The 19983-nt window shown below is 35.4% G+C and overlaps 1 protein-coding gene across 3 annotated transcripts in view; it reads right to left on the bottom strand.

Annotated features, from left to right (window-relative positions):
• LOC143038504 (thymidine phosphorylase-like) overlaps positions 1–19983 on the bottom strand; it is a 90817-nt gene that overhangs the window by 40202 nt on the left and 30632 nt on the right. For all 3 annotated transcript variants that reach the window (XM_076207762.1, XM_076207763.1, XM_076207764.1), the window contains exon 2: positions 10288–10728. In XM_076207762.1, the coding sequence (XP_076063877.1) occupies positions 10288–10465 (178 nt within the window). In that variant the 5' untranslated portion in view covers positions 10466–10728. The remainder of the gene's footprint in view (positions 1–10287; positions 10729–19983) is intronic.

Here is a 19983-nt window from a genome sequence, read left to right as displayed (position 1 = left end):
GTATATGTATATGTATGTATATATATATATATATGTATATGTATATGTATGTATATATGTATATATATATATATATATATATATATATATATGTCCATAAATACTGTAGATAACGTACAGACTAACAATGAGCCAGATCGCCATGTGTCGTCTACTGTCTATACGCAGGGGTTCCCAAAGTGGTCGATATCGACCCCCAGGGGTCGATGAGACCATCCAAGGGGTCGACAAATAGCCAAGGGGTCGAAAGGGGGACTTAGATTGCTAGGAGGTCTTTAAAATTAAATGGTTAGCATGAAATGATCCTGTTCTCTTCCCGTACTGAAAGAGTGAGAATAATCAACCAACCAATATCTAAACTTAAAGAAAAACCATGTCAGTTCACTCTTAGTCGAAATCCTCCCCATTCTGTGCATGTAGGGAGAATCTCACATACACACAACCACATCGTGAATGAACATCAAGATGACGAGTTTGTGTAATATTAATGGCTTAAATATTACTTATTGTAATATAATAAAGAATATATAACATAAATATTTATTCTTAAACACTTATGTTTATGTATATGTGAAAGTATCTGTATCATTATTGGAACGCCGTCGCCTTGATGAATATTATCATTTAGACCTTTTATAACAGATCAAAATGATGATAACACTATTGTTAACTGGAACTATAATAATAATAATAATAATAGTAATAATAACAATTATGATAAGGATAATAACAACTATAATAATAACATTATTAGCATTAATAACAATAACAACACCAATAATAATAATAAACTGACAATTCGTGAATCAATAGTTTGGGGGTCTATAGAAAATCTTAAACTTTTCAGATGGATGAGCTGAAAAGTTTGGGAACCCCTGGTCTAAAACAAAAACAGTAGGCCCCAGCAGCTCCATTGATAAAAGTAGATAATACAAAGAGAAATTGGGAATAATCATGAAAGAAAAACAACACAATGACTTAAACGAAGAAAAGGACTCGTCAATATAAGATACTCATTAGAAAGATTCTCACTGCTGGTTTTGTGTCAAAACTCTTCACCGTCTACCTGGAAGCGTTAGAAAATTATCGAAATAAGGATCAAAAGAATCTCAAACAGAAAGCAGTCTTGACAAAAAGTATTCTTGTACACCCACCGGGAATATATACAGTATATTATTGCAGTATTTCTCAACCTTGGAAGCTTCGTGAATCTCTTGATACAGGATTAGATAGGACATAGTCAATTTTTCTATTCATTTAGTGACACAAACGTTATGATATGTTATATGGATCACCGCCACATTCTGAGAAACGTAGCTAGGCAAGGAAAAATGAGAAAAAAAAGCACATTATATATCGTCTGATTGGCCAAGAACGCTGACGTCACGGCAACGGAGACAATTGCTTGGCCGCGAGCAAAGGGCAGGGCGCCTCTCACGAATCAGTTCAAGCGCCCATGGTGAAGCCATAGCGACGAAGCCGATACCAAGAGAAAAAACGGCGAAGAAGCGTAGATAGAGGCGTAGATAGAAGCACCTATGGAAATGGCTAATGGCTACCAAGGGTATAACGAAGAAGACGTTCCAAGAAGATAAGGTGTTGGCAGCTAGACTAAGGTACGAGCACACTAAAACGTTCCCTGGGTCGCACGCTGATACCAAGACCTTTAAGGTGAAAGCGTCTATACACGAGTTCCAAAGGAAGATGTTCGCCTTCAAATCAACTCGAGATAACGATAAACAATTCGAATACAGTGACGATGTGTTTGACAAATTGGAGTGTTCGGATGATAATTATGATATCCGATAAGAATTGAGAGGCATTCATGCGGCATTACTTCATAGGATATAAGAAGTTCGTTAAAAATGGTGCAAAGTCTGATCACAGGAACTTTCAGATGTATTTCTCTTTCAAAATGATTCTGAAATTACTTCAGTGGTGATGGTGTTTGGGAGACACTTTCGTAAGGCTGACAGACTATAGAATATCGACTACCGATATGATGCCAAGAGACGAAACGGCGAAGAAGCGTAGACTACATTATATCGAAACGTATAATTTGTAACGAACGGCCATAGGTCCCCTTGAAATCCTGGGGGCACCCACCGCTCCTCCTGGGGGCCCCCGCCGCTTCTCCTGGGGGCCCCCGCCGCTCCTCCTGGGGGCCCCCGCCGCTCCTCCTGGGGGCCCCCGCCGCTCCTCCTGGGGGCCCCCGCCGCTCCTCCTGGGGGCCCCCGCCGCTCCTCCTGGGGGCCCCCGCCGCTCCTCCTGGGGGCCCCCGCCGCTCATCCTGGGGGCCCCCGCCGCTCCTTCTGGGGGTCCCCGTGGCTCCTTTGGGGGCCCCAGGTTGAGAAACATTGGCCTACACAAAATACTCATCCTTATTTTCCTCCCCTCCGTCTCAGTTTACTTAACTTCAATGTGGGTGGATTTAAAACTTCGGGATGATTGTCAAACACATTAAAGGGAGCGCGTATGATGATTAAAGCAATGATGCGCTGTTGTCAGAGTGGTTGGCTTTGTTGGAAGGATTAGGCGTATGTGTATATGTATATGTGTATGTGTGTGTATGTGTACATATGTTTTTGGACATGTGTGTGTGCATGTGTATGTGTACATGACTGTTTGGACATGTGTGTTTTTACGTGTCCGTCTATGTGTGTACCTGTGCGTGTGTTTTACGTGTGTGTGTCTGTACATGTGTGTGTAAAAGTTTGTGTGTGTACATGTGTGTATGTGTACATGTTTATGTGTGTACATGTGTGTATATATATGTGTGTGTATGTGTTTTTGTGTGCGTCTGTAAGTGTACGTTTGTGTGTGTATGTGTGAATGTGTGTGTGTATTTACCTAGTTGTATTTTACGGGAAGGGGAGCTATGCTCGTTGTATCCCGTCTTCATATCTCATTTTATCTTAACTATTTTTAAATTTATGTATTGTTTTTGCACACACCACTTTCTCATCTAACTTGTTCCAACTGTCTATTACTCTGTGAGGAAAGCTGTTCTTTTTCACATCTCTTCTATTGCTGTCTTTCTTGATTTTCTTTCCGTGTCCTCTTCTATATCATCCCATTTTATCAGATTCTCTCTATCAATAATTTCTATGCCTTTCATGATTCTGTAAATACCTATCAAATCTCCTCTCTCTCTTCTTTGCTCTAGTGTCTGTAGCTTAAGTTTTGCTAGTCTCTCTTCATATGATAGTTTTGAGAGTGTTGGTACTAATTTTGTAATTGCTCTTTGTATTCTTTCAAGTTTTGTTAAACATTTTTTTTGTACTTGGTGACCACATCGTTGCTGCATATTCTAATCTTGGTCTTATCAAAGTGATTAGAATTTCCTTCACCATTTCTTCGTCCAGGTATGTAAACGCCACTTTGATTGTTCTTATTAAATTATAAGTTTCTCCAAAAATCTTATATGTTTCTCAGGTCCTTCTCATTTTCAACTTTTTCTATTCCTTTTTCTCCCAATTTATATGATCCTATTATTCTTATTTTTTTCTTTTTCCTAATTCCATTATACTACACTTTTTAGTATTGAACTCCATCTCCCACTGCCTACTCCATTCCCAGACTTTATTGAGATCACTCTGTAGTGACTCACAATCTTCTTCTGTGTTTACTTTTTTTTTTTTTAATAGTTTTGCATCATCTGCAAAGAAGCTCATATAACTTTCAATTTCTTCATCCATATCATTAATATATATAGCAAACATTATTGGGGCCAGAACTGTTCCTTGTGGAACACCACTTATTACTTCATCCCAATTTGAATGTTTGTCTCTTATCACTACTCTCATTTTTCTTTCTTGCAAAAAGTCTTCCATCCATTTAAGCAGTTTGCTTTGTATTCCTCCTTCGGTTTCTAATCTCTTAAGCAGCTTCTTGTGTGGTACTTTGTAATTTTTTTTTTTTTTTTTTTTTTTTTTTTAGGTCTAGAAATGCACAATCAGCCCATCCATCTCTTTCATGCATTATATCTATCAGCCTTGAATAGAAACTTATTAAATTGGTGACGCATGATCGTCCTTGTTTGAATCCAAATTGCCTTGGATTTAGCACGTTTTTTTTTTTTTTTTTTTTTTTTTTTTTTTTTTTTTTTTTTTTTTTTTTTTTTTTTTTAATTCTTTCACAAATTTTTGCCATTGTACTTGTTAGAGAGACTGGTCTATAGTTGGTAGGGTCTTCTTTATTTCCCCCTTTATATATAGGTACTATATTTGCTTTTTTCAATATTTTGGAAATTTTCCTTCTTTCAAGGAACTGTTTATTATGCAATGTATTTTGTCTGTCAGTTCATTCCTGCATTCTTTCAAAATCCAGTTTGCTATTTCATCTGGTCCATGCGATTTTCTGACATCAAGATTACTCAAGTGTTTCATTATTTCATTCTTTGTTACTTCTATTTCTTTCATAGGGGGGACTTTCTTTTCCCATTCAATCTCTTCAGGTTGTATGTTCTCCCTTGTAAACACTGATTTAAAATGCTTGTTCATAATTTCCGCCATTTCTATTTCCTCTGTGTATTTCTCTAAATCTCGTTTGTTTTTCAGTTTGTTGTTTACAAATCTGTAAAATAGTTTTGGTTGATCTTTACATATTTCAATGACATCTTTTTCCTATTTTCTCTTTTTCTCTCTGCACACTTGTACATATTCATTTCTATAACAAGTATATATTTTCCATTTTTCAGGTCTTTTGTCTTTCTTCAATTTTGGTCCAAGTTTGATCTCTTTTGACTTTTAACTCCCTACAACTTTTGTTGTACCAGCACTTTACATATCCTTTTTCTTGTTTTTGTCTTGGGATATATTTTTCCATTCTTTTTTTTTTATGAATTTTTGTCAAAATATTCCGTTTCTCTTCCACTGTTGTTTCTTCATTGTATATTCTTTCCCAGTTTTCTTTTTGAAAGAATTATCTTATTTTATCAAAGTTTGTTTTTTCATACATCATTATTCCTTTTCTATATTGTTAATTTCTTTCTATGTATTTTTCCTCGTTTAGTTCCAGTTCAATCAATATGTGGTCACTTTTACTTATTGGTGTCTTATATTCAATCTTTTCCACTATTTTAGGTTAAGATGTGATTATTAGGTCTAGTCTCGATGGTTCTTCTTCATTTCTATACCTAGTGTTCTCTTGTATCCATTGTGTCATTTTATGGTCAATAATCGTCTCGAGTAGAACTTTCCCCATGAGTCGTCTCCACCCTTTACTGTCATCTCTTCCCAGCAGACTTCTTTGCAATTAAAGTCACCCATCATAACTATTCTTCCTCTATCTTCCATTATCTTGTTTAATGTTATTCTTGTTTCTTCTAACATACTTTTATGTTCACTCTCTTCCCACGAGGCTGTTTTTGGAGGCACATAATTTATCACAAACTTTCTGCTCTTCTTATCTCTGTCTTCCACTTCGATCATAATCATCTCTACTGTATTCTTTCCATATGTGACACTCCTCACGTTTATATCCTTCTTAGTCAGGAACATAACTCCACCCCCTTGTTTTGTCTCTCTGTTTCTAATCCAATAATTATATGCATCATGTCCTACACTGTTGGGTGGTAGTGGACCTTTTAATTTTGTCTCTACAATTCCCATTATGTCCGGTTCTTTTTCCTTCAGATAATCATTCAGTTCATTCAATCCTGTTATTAATCCATCTATATTTGTGTAAGACACTCTTAATTTTCTGCTACTTCCATTGTATTTTCTGTTTCCCTTTTGTTTTTCTCTGGTATGGTCCAGCTCCTCACTCTCATATTCACTACTCTCCAATAGAATTTCTCTTTTTCTGTCTCTGTTCTGTTCTCGTTTTTTCCTTAGCTTCTTGTCTTTTCATTTTTTCCTCCTCTCTTTCCTCTCTATTCATTTCTCTTTTTATCCATACCTTTTTATATTGTTCACTGTTTGCTAGTTTCCCTGTTTTTGCTAAGATATTCTCTGCCGTCGTTTGTGACCTGAATTTAATCTTAATTGGTCTGGTCTCATCTGTACTTAATTTCCGAGTCTATACATCTCTTCAATTTGTTTCATGATTTCAGGTTCATCTTCCTGAACTAATTCTAGTAAACTGCTTACTTTTTCTTTTTCCTCTTTGATTCTTGTGGTTCTATTAAGATTATACTTCTCTTCCATTCCTAATATAATTATACATTTCTTTTTATCTGCTAAGTCTCTTACTATATTCTCCTTATGTCTCATCACTTTAATAACTGAGTCTTCAGTTTGTTCTTTCATTTGCTGTTTTATTATGTCAGTAAATGCAACTTTACTGTTCTCTTGGATTGTCTTCCAACCCTGTGCTTCTTTTGCTATGAACTCTTTATTCTCTTTGTTCTTCTTTAATTCCTCATTCTCCTCTTTTACTTCTTTTAACTGTCTTTTTAATTCTTCTATTTCTTTAGTTAAGTTTTTGTTCACCTTCTCTAATTCTTCCAATTTGTCAACTCTCTGCGCAATCTCTGCCATTTTACCGAACCTACTCTCCCAATGTTCGGTCATTTTCTCAAGTTTTTCCTCTAGTCTTGCTAATCGGGGGAGGTTGGTATCCCCCCCCCTCATTAAATCACTGGAAATTATTATCCTCACCTTCCATTGTGCTGCTCTTATCTATATTTCTAATTTTTACATTTTTGTTAATCCCTTCACCAAAATCATCGGCCCATCGCTTGTTTACAAGACGCCTGGTCTCCTGGACCAAGTCCTCCCCTTCCTCATTTCCTTCCATTTCCCTCAGTAATCCCTCCCCTTCTCCTTTTTCCTCACCTTCCTACTACACCACGAGCTTTCCCCTTCCCTATAAATGGAATAAGGTACTTCCTTGACATTGAGATCCACAAAAATTTCACTTTTTCTTCGGAAGTCCAGTCTTTGCCGTCCATCCGACGAATGTGTGTGTGTATGTATTTACCTAGTTTTTGTATTTACCTAGTTGTATTTTACGGGAAGGGGGCTATGCTCGTTGTATCCCGTCTTCATACCTCATTTCATCTAAACTATTTTTATATACATGAATTGTTTTTGCACACACTACTTTTTCGTCTAACTTTTTCCTCTTGTAAGTCTACTATCCCATTTTATTAGATTCTCTCTATCAATAGTTTATATGCCTTTCATGATTCTATAAATAGTTATCAAGTCTCCTCTCTCTCTTCTTTGCTCTAATGTCTATAGTTCAAGTTTTGTTAGTCTCTCTTCATATGATAGTTCTGAGAGTGTTGGTGCCAATTTTGTAATTGCTCTTTGTATTCTTTCAAGTTTTGTTATATATTTTGTTGTACTTGGTGACCACATCGTCGCTGCATATTCCAATCTTGGTCTTATCAAAGTAACTAGTATTTTCTTCACCATTTCTTCATCCAGGTATGTAAATGCCACTTTAATTGTTCTTATTAAATTATAAGTTTCTCAAATTTTTTTATGTATGTTTCTCAGGGGACATATTATTCATAACAATGACTCCCAGGTCCTTCTAATTTTCTACTTTTTTATTTCTTCTTCTCCCAATTGATATGATGCCACTATTCTTTTTTTGCTTCTTCCAAATTCCATTATACTACACTTCTTGATATTGAATTCCATCTCCCACTTCCTACTCCATTCCCATACTTTATTGAGATCACTCTGTAGTGACTCACACTCTTCTTCAGTGTTCACTTTTTTCAACAATTTTGCATCATCCGCAAAGAAGCTCATATAGCTTTCAATTCCTTTATCCATATCATTAATATATATAGCAAACATTATTGGGGCCAAAACTGTTCCTTGTGGAACACCACTTATCACTTTATCCCAATTGGAGTGTTTGACTCTTATCACCACTCCCATTTTTCTTTCATGCAAGAAGTCTTCCATCCACTTCAGCAGTTCGTCCTGTATTCCTCCTACAGTTTCTAATTTCTTAAGCAACTTCTTATGTGGCACCTTATCAAAAGCTTTTTTCAGGTCTAGAAATGTACAATCAGCCCATCCATCTCTTTCTTGTATTACATCTAGCCTTGAATAGAAACACATTAAGTTTGTGACGCATGATCGTCCTTGTCTAAATCCAAATTGCCTTGGATTTAGTACTTCGTTTTTTTCCAAATGCTTTACCCATCTAGTTTTGATAATTTCACATATTTTAGCTATCGTACTTGTAAGAGAGACCGGTCTATAGTTAGTAGAGTCTTCCTTGTTTCCCTCTTTATATATTGGTACTATATTTGCTCTTTTCCAATCTTCTGGAACTTTTCCTTCTTTCAATGAACTGTTTATTAGGCTATGTATTTTGTCTGTTAGTTCATTCCTGCATTCTCTCAAAATCCAGTTTGCCATTTCATCCGGTCCATGCGATTTTCTGACATCGAGATTACTCAAGTGTTTCATTATTTCATTTCTTGATACTTCCATCTGTTTCATAGGGGGAACTCTCTCCTCCCATTCGATATCTCTAGCCTGTGGTTGTATGCTCCCCCTTGTAAACACCGATTTAAAATGCTTATTCATAATTTTTGCCATTTCTATTTCCTCTGTGTATTTGATTCCTCCTTGCCGTACTTTCTCTAATTCTTGTTTGCTTCTCAGTTTGTTGTTTACAAATCTGTAAAATAATTTTGGTTGATCTTTACATTTTTCCATGACATCTTTTTCGTATTTCATATTTTCTTCTCTGCGCACTAGTACATATTCATTTCTATAACTAGTATATATTTTCTATTTTTCACGTGTTTTGTCTTTTTTCCATTTTATCCAAGCTTTATCCCTTTTGTCTTTTGATTCCCTACATCTTTTGTTGTACCAGCAGTTTACATATCCTTTTTCTTGCTTTTGTCTTGGCACATACTTTTCCACTCCTTTATACACATTTTTTTTGGTCAAAATACTCCATTTCTCTTCTACTGTTGTTTCCTCCTTGTGTATTCTTTCCCAGTTGGCTTTTTGAAAGAATTCTTTCATTTTGTCAAAGTTTGTTTTTTCACACATCAATCTTCCCTTTCTATATTGTTCGTTTTTTCATGTATTTTTCCTCATTTAGTTCCAGTTCAACCAATATGTGGTCACTTTTACACTGCACTCAACACCACTCACAGCTTGAAGCTGGTTGTTAGTCTACCATCGACCACTACGTGAACGGATTCCTGCGTTCTCTCTCTCTCTCTCTCCTCTGCAACGTATATTAATCGTATTACTTGTCAAATAAGAGTGATAGATGTCATTAGTAAGTCAAGAAAAATGTGTCGTCTGCTACACCATTTTGAGTATTTCGCTGTTTGTCACATTTTTTAAGGTAGTTACTATTTAGCAAAGAAAAAAAAAAGCATGTAAATGAACAGACACGAAAATGTAATAAAAAAGAATACCGGGCGAGTTGCTATTCTTGTCCGAAACATTTTTAAAACTGTGCCAAAACTAAGTGGGGCAACTGTACATTGTAAAATAAATAAAACACATCAAAACATGAAACCACAGAAAATAGAAGTGCCCTAACACCATAGAAAACCTTAAGTGAGGGGTATACTGATTTATTTGATATTCTAACATAGAAAAATTATTGTAATATGGTTCTTTTCCTTGCTGAGTTATTTTAAAACAAAATATATAAAAAAGAAAATATCCATGTTTTTTTGGTCAAGGTTTAAAAAAACACGTTAAAAAAGTACGTTTTTTTTTTCTTTTTTTTTTTAGTTGCATCTCAAGGACTTATGTATGATTGTAAGTTAAAGTTAAGGGATAGCGAGCAAAAAGTCAGGTAAAAAGTAAGCTCTGAGCCTTGATGGGTGGCGGGGAGTACAACAGTTTCCCCCCATTACTTTGTTAACCCCTTTTCCACTGTCCAAGTGGCGGATCTGTGTTTAGGCAACGTCCAGGGTCACTATGGGAAATTGGAGTGTTTCTTTGAAGAGTATGCTACGATAAAAGGTAAAATTTGTAAGGTAGCCAGCCAATAGCCATACTGGCTCATATACAGTATCTACACTTGTTGCAGGTTTGCAGCATCTGACAGTGTCTAAAATGGTCAATTACTTGTTTATTTTTATACTCTGTCTAATGCCTCTTTGAATAAGATAGATGCACATATGTGGAGGGATGAATAACATAATTGCACCTGTTTTTATATACTAAATATTTGATATCTGAACAAATTTGGACGAGATAAAAAAAAAAAAAAAAAAGTTGAAAACGCGATTAAAAATACAACAACGTTTTTTGCATCTATACATACGACACCATCGGGAATATTTTTTTTTTTTTTTTTTTTTTTAACATCTGCGACAGCCTACTTCGCACGTACCTATTTGTGAATCCTCCATGGTTCCTTTGGCTATGTTCCTGACGAGGAACTCAATCATGGCTGGAGAGAACCTTCCTCCGGACTGCTTCACCTTCAGCAGGGTGTCGATCCTGAAAGGCTCCACTTCGACAGCACCAACAGAGGCAGAAGTATCCGTTCCTTTGGTATGACCCGTCATCTCGCCTTCTTCTGGCGCCGACTTCCAGAATACGTGCACTACTTCGACGACGACTCCGCCTTCTCTTCCTCAGAACGGTTGCAGAGTGTGATGACGTGTGCTCGACGCCCGTCACGAGGTCGGCAAGAAAGTCAGTGAGTGTTGTTGATGAAACGGAGAGATTTGGTATGGCTTCCCCGGTTTCACTGAAGCTTTCCCAAACGCCTCTTGTAACTAAAACTCTTTCATGTGTTGTGCTCTCGTGGGGATACCGATTCTAAATCCTGGAGAAAAATAACGATAAAAATATTACTAACAATTATCGTAATAATGGCACTACTACAACTACTACAAATGATAATGATAGCAATAATGATGAGAATAATGACGATAATGAAATTTACTGTAATGGTGATAAGGAACATAATGACAATGACGGTATGTGTGATAATCATATGATAATGAAAGCAGTGATAATGGCAATAATGATATATTCACCAAATGCTTCGCTCATCTCCAACCTCCCTTTTATTTATTTATCAATTTTTTTTTTTTTAAGTGTGGCCGAATCAACCGCGTACACAATGAAACCCATTCGCCAACCCTCTTCTCAGCATCGCGTAGGTCAGGGGCAAGGCAACGAGACTCATCTTATCTATAGCAAGGGCCAAGAGCCGTTGCTTTGCCTCCTCATTCACTCAATATACGAATCAGACGAGAAAAACATCCCTTCGGACCACGTCATCTTGTCATTCATTTGCAATCTCGATTCACTCTTATTTTGCCTCTCTTTCCCGTTCTTGCATACCATTATCGCGTTCGTCCACGTCATTCTTGGTTTTCATTTTAATTTCACTCCATCCACTTCTGCTTTCTAAACTCTTTTAGTAATTTATTTTCATTAATTTTTCCTGTATGCCCAAACCATCTCAGTATTTTTTAATCTAATCTATCCGATAATTCTTTCCACTTCCGTCAACTGCCTCACTTCCACATATCTTACTCGATCCTTCCACGTAACACCATGTTTTTCAGTGATCATGATAGCAATAGTAATGAAATATGTTCATCATCATAATCATCACATGCATCATTTCACACCCAAAACATGTTTCTTAAAATCTGGCGTGAGCCCAAACGATAAAGAGAAACATAGACATTAACAAGAACTACTCGATTTTTTCTATTAGAGTACTAAGATAACTGCGACTACACAGCTGTTGTGGTAGTCAGCAAGACATTAATCATGCTTGGTGCGTGAGGCCTTTCGGTCCATAACAAGGCCAAATGAAACAACAACAAAACATTTCGATAATCCAACTGATATTCAAAACTTCAATCTATTGCATTCACTCCTCTATTAGAATCTTATCCCATTCACCGACGACGCATCGAGAACTACATACGAGTGCTGTCCAGTCTTGTTCCCCTTCTGGTGGCATGAAATCGTGTGACGTAACGATAAGTTCTCGGTGATAAAGATCTGTCAGTTCATGCACTGTTTAATACCAATAATCGGTCTTTATCCATTGTAGAAACCCTTAGTCAACAAATTTAGGAATACTCATTCTCGCAAGGACAGGTATCAGTGTGAAGACAGACTTCATTTCGATCGTACGTGTTTTCATCGTATATTAGTTTTATTCTGTGTGTGCAACCTGTTTAACCCCATTTTTATAACTGTTACTAAAAATTACTACAATGAGAGCAGAAGGCGAATAATTATACGTGTATGATAGAGAAACATTTTCTTAATTAGCAAGTGACGGGTTATAGCCTATATTTTTCTCTGAATTGGATCAAAATAATCAAATCAAATGGCGGCTGCCTCTAGCAGTCGTTCACCGCTCGAATTCAGAAACTTTATTTTCTGTGTGTATTTACCTAGTTGTATTTACCTAGTTGTATTTTACGGGAAGAGGAGCTACGCTCGTGGTGTCCCGTCTTCATTTCTCATTTTATCTCAACTATTTTTAAATTCATGTATTGTTTTTGCACACACCACTTTCTCATTTAACTTGTTCCAACTGTCTATTACTCTGTGAGGAAAGCTGTTCTTTTTCAGATCTCTTCTATTGCTGTCTTTCTTGATTTTCTTTCCGTGTCCTCTTGTATTTCTATCATCCCATTTTACTAGATCCTCCCTATCAATAATTTGTATGCCTTTCATGATTCTGTAAGTAGCTATCAAATCTCCTCTCTTTCTTCTTTGCTCTAATGTCTGTAGCTCAAGTTTTGCTAGTCTCTCTTCATATGATAGTTTTGAAATTGTTGGTGCCAATTTTGTAATTGCTCTTTGTATTCTTTCAAGTTTTTTGTTATACATTTTTTTTGTACGTGGTGACCACATCGTTGCTGCATATTACAATCTTGGTCTTATCAGAGTGATTAGAATTTTCTTCATCCAGGTATGTAAATGCCACTTTGATTGTTCTTATTAAATTATAAGTTTCACCAAAAATCTTATTTATTTGTTTATCAGGTGACATATAATTCATAACAATGACTCCCAGGTCCTTCTCATTTTCTACTTTTTTTATTCTTTCTTCTCCCAATTCATATGATCCTGTTATTCTGTTTTTGCTGTTTCCAAATTCCATTATACTACACTTTTTAGCGTTGAACTCCATCTCCCACTTCCTACTCCATTCCCATACTTTATTTAGATCACTCTGTAGTGATTCACAATCTTCTTCCGTGTTTACTTTTTTTAATAGTTTTGCATCATCTGCAAAGAAGCTCATATAACTTTCAATTTCTTCGTCCATATCATTAATATATATAGCAAGCATTATTGGGGCCAGAACTGTTCCTTGTGGAACACTGCTTATTACTTCATCCCAATTTGAGTGTTTGTCTCTTATCATTACTCTCATTTTTCTTTCTTGCAAAAAGTCTTTCATTCATTTAAGCAGTTTGCCCTGTATTCCTCCTTCGGTTTCTAATTTCTTAAACAACTTCTTATGTGGTACTTTGTCAAAAGCTATTTTTTTTAGGTCTAGAAATGCACAATCAGCCCATCCATCTCTTTCTTGTATCATATCTATTAGCCTTGAATAGAAACATATTAAATTGGTGACGTATGATCGTCCTTGTCTGAATCCAAATTGCCTTGGATTTAGCACGTTTTTTGTTTTTATATATATATATATATATATATTTTACCCATCTACTTTTGACAATTCTTTCACAAATTTTTGCTATTGTACTTGTTAGAGAGACTGGTCTATAGTTGCTAGGGTCTTCTTTATTTCCCTCTTTATATATAGGTACTATATTTGCTTTTTTCCAATCTTCTGGAACTTTTCCTTCTTTCAAGGCTCTGTTTATTATGCTATGTATTTTATCTGCCAGTTCATTCCTGCATTCTTTCAGTATCCAGTTTGCTATTTCATCTGGTCCATGCGATTTTCTGACATCAAGATTACTCAAGTGTTTCATTATTTAATTATTTGTTACTTCTATTTCTTTCATTGGGGGAGTTTCTCTTTCCATTCAATCTCTTCAGGTTGTATGTTCTCCCTTGTAAACACTGATTTAAAATGCTTGTTCATAATTTCTGTCATTTCTATTTCCTCTGTGTGTTCAACTCCTACTTGCCTTATTTTCTCCAAATCTTGTTTTTCAGTTTGTTGTTTACAAATCTGTAAAATAGTTTTGGTTGATCTTTACATTTTTCTATGACATCTTTTTCCTATTTTCTCTTTTCCTTTTTGCACACTTGTACATATTCATTTCTATAACAAGTATATATTTTCCATTTTTCAGGTCTTTTGTCTTTCTTCCATTTGGTCCAAGCTTGATCTCTTTTGTCTTTTAACTCCCTACAGCTTTTGTTCTACCAGCACTTTACATATTCTTTTTTTGTTTTTGTCTTGGGACATACTTTTCTACTCCTTTAAAAAAAAAAGTCAAAATACTCCATTTCTCCTCTACTGTTGTTTCTATTTTGTATATTACTTCCCAGTTTTCTTTTTGAAAGAATTCGCTTATTTTATCAAAGTTTGTTTTTTCATACATCATTCTTCCTTTTCTATATTGTTAATTTCTTTTCATGTATTTTTCCTCATTTAGTTCCAGTTCAATCAATATGTGGTCACTTTTACTTATTGATGTTTTATATTCAATCTTTTCCACTATTTTAGTTTAAGATGTGATTATTAGGTCTAGTCTCGATGGTTCTTCAATTCTATACCTAGTGTTCTCCTGTATCCACTGTGTCATTGTATGGTCAATGATCATCTCGAGTAGAACTTTTCCCCATGAGCCGTCTCCACCCTTTACTGTCATCTCTTCCCAGCAGACTTCTTTGCAATTAAAGTCGCCCATCATAACTATTCTTCCTCCATCTTCCATTATCTTATTTAATGTTATCTTTGTGTCTTCTAACATACTTTTATGTTCACTCTCTTCCCACGAGGCTGTTTTTGGAGGCACATAATTTATCACAAACTTTCTGCTCTTCTTATTTCTGTCTTCCACTTCGATCATAATCATCTCTACTGTATTCTTTCCGTATGTGACACACCTCACGTTTATATCCTTCTTAGTCAGGAACATTACTCCACCCCCTTGTTTTGTCTCTCTGTTTCTAATCCAATAATTATGTGCATCATGTCCTACACTGTTGGGTGGTAGTGGACCTTTTAATTTTGTTTCTGCAATTCCCATTATGTCCGGTTCTTTTTCCTTCAGGTAATCATTCAATCCTGTTCTTAATCCATCTATATTTGTGTAAGACACTTTTAGTTTTCTGCCACTTCCATTGTATTCTCTGTTTCCCTTTTGTTTTTCTCTAGTATGTCGTATTTCCTTACTTTCATATTCACTACTTTCCAATAGAATTTCTCTTTTTCTGACTCTCTTCTCTTCTCGTTTTTTTCCTTAGCTTCATGTCTTTTCATTTTTTGTCCTCTCTTTCCTCTTTATTCATTTTTCTTTTCATCCATACCTTTTTATATTGTTCACTTGCTGCTAGATTCCCTGTTTTTGCTAAGATATTCTCTGACGTCGTTTGTGACCTGAATTTAATCTTAATTGGTCTGGTCTTATCTGTACTTAATTTCCGAGTCTATACATCTCTTCAATTTGTTTCATGATTTCAGGTTCATCTTCCTGAACTAATTCTAGTAAACTGCTTACTTTTTCTTTTTCCTCGTTGATTCTTGTGGTTCTATTTAGGTTACATTTCTCTTCCATTCCTAATATAATTATACATTTCTTTTTATCTGCTAAGTCTCTTATTATGTTCTCCTTCTGTCTCATCACTTTAATAACTGAATCTTCAGTTTGTTCTTTCATTTGCTGTTTAATTATATCAGTAAATGCAACTTTACTATTTTCTTGGATTTTTTTTTCCAATCCTGTGCTTCTTTTGCTATGGCCTCTTTATTGTCTTTATTATTCCTCTTTAATTCCTCATTCTCTTCTTTTACTTCTTTTAACTGTCTTTTTAATTCTTCTATTTCTTTAGTTAAGTTTTTATTCACCTTCTCTAGTTCTTCCAATTTTTCAACTCTCTTGGCAATCTTTGCTCTGTTACCGAACTACTTTCCCAATGTTCAGTCATTTTCTCAAGTTTTTCCTCTAGTCTTGCTAATCGGGGGAGGTTGGTATCCCCCCCCCTCATTAAATCCCTGGAAATTATTATTTTCACCTTCCATTGTGCTGCTCTTTTCTATATTTCTAATTTTTACATTTTTGTTAGTCCATTCGTTTCCAAAATCATCCTCGGTCCTTCTCTTGTTTACAAGACGCCTGGCCTCCTGGACCAAGTCCTCCCCTTCCTCATTTCCTTCCATTTCCCTTAGTAATCCCTCCCCTTCTCCTTTTTTATCACCTTCCCACTACACCACGAGCTTTTCCCTTCCCTATAAATACAATAAGGTACTTCCTTGACGTTGAGATCCACGTAGATTTCGCTTTTTCTTCGGAACTCCAATTCTCGCCGTCCATCCGACGAAAGTGTGTGTGTGTGTGTGTGTGTGTGTGTGTGTGTGTGTGTATTTACCTAGTTGTACCTAGTTGTATTTTACGGGAAGGGGAGCTATGCTCGTGGGGTCCCGTCTTCATATCTCATTTTATCTAAACTATTTTTAAATTCATGTATTGTTTTTGCACACACCACTTTCTCATCTAACTTGTTCCAACTGTCTATTGCTCTGTGAGGAAAGCTGTTCTTTTTAAAATCTCTTCTATAGCTGTCTTTTTTTATTTTCTTTCCGTGTCCTCTTGTATTTCTGTCATCCCATTTTATCAGATTCTCTCTATCAGTAATTTCTATGCCTTTCATGATTCTGTAAATAGCTATCAAATCTCCTCTCTCTCTTCTTTGCTCTAGTGTCTGTAGTTTAAGTTTTTGTAGTCTCTCTTCATATGATAGTTTTGAGAGTGTTGGTGCCAGTTTTGTAATTGCTCTTTGTATCCTTTCAAGTTTTTTTATACATTTTTTTGTACTTGGTGACCATATCGTTGCTGCATATTCCAATCTTGGTCTTATCAGGGTGATTAGGATTTTCCTCACCATTTCTTCATCCAGGTATGTAAATGCCACTTTGATTGTTCTTATTAAATTATAAGTTTCTCCAAAAATCTTATTTATATGTTTCTCAGGTGACATATTATTCATAACAATGACTCCCAGGTCCTTCTCATTTTCTACTTTTTTTATTCCTTCTTCTCCCAAATTATATGATCCTGCTATTCTGTTTTTGCTTTTTCCAAATTCCATTATACTACACTTTTTTGTATTGAACTCCATCTCCCACTTCCTACTCCATTCTTGTACTTTATTTAGATCCCTCTGTAGTGATTCACAATCTTCTTCAGTTTTCACTCTTTTCAGTAGTTTTGCATCATCTGCAAAGAAGCTCATATAGCTTTCAATTCCTTCATCCATATCATTAATATATATAGCAAACATTATTGGGGCCAGAACTGTTCCCTGCGGGACACCGCTTATTACTTCATTCCATTTTGAGTGCTGATCTCTTATCACTACTCTCATTTTTCTTTCTTGCAAAAAGTCTTCCATCCATTTTAGCAATTTACCTTGTATTCCTCCTTCATATTCTAATTTCTTAAGCAACTTCTTATGTGGTACTTTGTCAAAAGCTTTTTTTAGGTCTAGAAATGCACAATCAGCCCATCCATCTCTTTCTTGTATTATATCTATTAGCCTTGAATAGAAACATATTAAATTGGTGACGCATGACCGACCTTGTCTGAATCCAAATTGCCTTGGATTTAGTACGTTGTTTTTTTCCAAGTATTTTACCCATCTACTTTTGATAATTCTTTCACAAATTTTTGCTATTGTACTTGTTAGAGAGACTGGTCTATAATTGGTAGGTTCTTCTTTATTTCCTCCTTTATATATAGGTACTATATTTGCTTTTTTCCAATCTTCTGGAACTTTTCCTTCTTTTAAGGAACTGCTTATTATGCTATGTATTTTGTCTGCCAGTTCATTCCTGCATTCTTTCAGAATCCAGTTTGCTATTTCATCTGGCCCATGCGATTTTCTGACATCAAAATTACCCAAGTGTGTCAATATTTCATTCTTTGTTACTTCTATTTCTTCCATAGGGGGGACTTTTTCTTTCCACTCAATCTCTTCAGGTTGTATATTTTCCCTTGTAAACACTGATTTAAAATGTTTGTTCATAATTTCTGCCATTTCCATTTCCTCAGTGTATTCAACTCCTCCTTGTCTCAATTTCTCCAAGTCTTGTTTGTTTTTCAGTTTATTGTTTACAAATCTGTAGAATAGTTTTGGTTGATCTTTACACTTTTCTATAACATCTTTTTCATATTTTCTTTTTTTCTCTCTGCACTTTTGTACATATTCATTTCTATAACCAGTATATATTTTCCATTTTTCAGGTCTTCTGTCTTTTTTCCATCTGGTCCAGGCTTTGTCTCTTTTGTCTTTTAACTCCCTACAACTTTTGTTGTACCAGCATTTTACATATTCTTTTTCTTGTTTTTGTCTTGGGACATACTTTTCCACTCCTTTTTTGTAAATTTTTTGTCAAAATATTCCATTTCTCTTCCACTGATGTTTCTTCTTTGTATATTTCTTCCCAGTTTTCTTGTTGGAAGAATTCTCTTATTTTATCAAAGTTTGTTTTTTCATACATCATTCTTCCTTTTCTATATTGTTCATTTCTTTTCATATATTTTTCTTCATTAAGTTCCAGTTCAATCAATATGTGGTCACTTTTACCTATTGGTGTTTTATATTCAATCTTGTCCACTATTCTAGGTTCAGATGTAATTATTAAGTCTAGCCTCGATGGTTCTTCTTCATTTCTATACCTAGTGTTCTCTTGTATCCATTGTGTCATTGAATGGTCAGTAATCATCTCAAGTAGAGCATTTCCCCATGAGTCATCACCACTCTTTGCTGTCATTTCTTCCCAGCAGATTTCTTTGCAATTAAAGTCGCCCATCATAACTATTCTTCCTCCGTCTTCCATTATTTTAGTTAATGCTATCTTTGTGTCCTCTAACATACTTTTATATTCACTCTCCTCCCATGAGGCTGTTTTCGGAGGCACATAATTGATCACAAATTTTCTGCTCTTCTTATCTCTGTCTTCCACTTCTATCATAATCATCTCTACTGTATTCTTTCCATATATGACACACTTCACGTTTATATCCTTCTTAGTCAGGAACATAACTCCACCCCCTTGCTTTTTCTCTCTGTTTCTAATCCAATAATTGTATGCATCATGTCCTACACTGTTGGGTGGTAGTGGGCCTTTTAATTTTGTTTCTACAATTCCCATTATGTCCGGTTCTTTTTCTTTCAAATAATCATTCAGCTCATTCAATCCTGTTATTAATCCATCTATATTTGTGTAAGACACTCTTAGTTTTCTGCCACTTCCATTGTGTTCTCTGTTTCCCTTATGTTTTTCTTTTGTATGTCGAACTTCCTTAGTTTCATGTTCACTACTCTCCAATAGAATCTCTCTTTCTCTGACTCCGTTCTGTTCTCGTTTTTTGTCTTAGCTTCCAGTCTTTTCTGCTTTTCTTCCTCTCTTTCCTCTTTATTCATTTCTCTTTTTATCCATATCTTTTTGTGTTGTTCACTTGTTGCTAGTTTCCCTGTTTTGGATAAGATATTCTCTGCCGTTGTTTGTGACTTGAATTTAATCTTAATTGGTCTGGTCTTGTCTGTGCTATACTTTCCGAGTCTAAATTTCTCTTCGATTTGTTTCATAATTCCTGGTTCATCTTCCTGAACTGATTCTAGTAATTGGCTTACTTTTTCATTTTCCTCTTTGATTCTTGTGGTTCTATCTGTGTTGTGTTTCTCTTCCATTCCTAATATAATTATACATTTCTTCTTGTCTGCTAAATCCCTTACTATATTCTCCTTTTGTCTCATCACTTTAATAACTGAGTCTTCAGTATGTTCTTTCAATTGCTGTTTGACTATGTCAGTGAATGCAACTTTGCTATTTTCTTGGGTTTGGCTTCCAATTTTTTACTTTCTTTAGCTATTGTTTCTCTGTTTTCTTTACTAT

This window comes from Oratosquilla oratoria, chromosome 24, assembly GCF_046742065.1.
Source record: "Oratosquilla oratoria isolate Oo_2021 chromosome 24, ASM4674206v1, whole genome shotgun sequence".
Taxonomy (NCBI): Eukaryota; Metazoa; Arthropoda; class Malacostraca; order Stomatopoda; family Squillidae; genus Oratosquilla; species Oratosquilla oratoria.
Note: the sequence above shows the minus strand (reverse complement) of the source record. Positions and strands in the feature narration are given on the sequence as shown.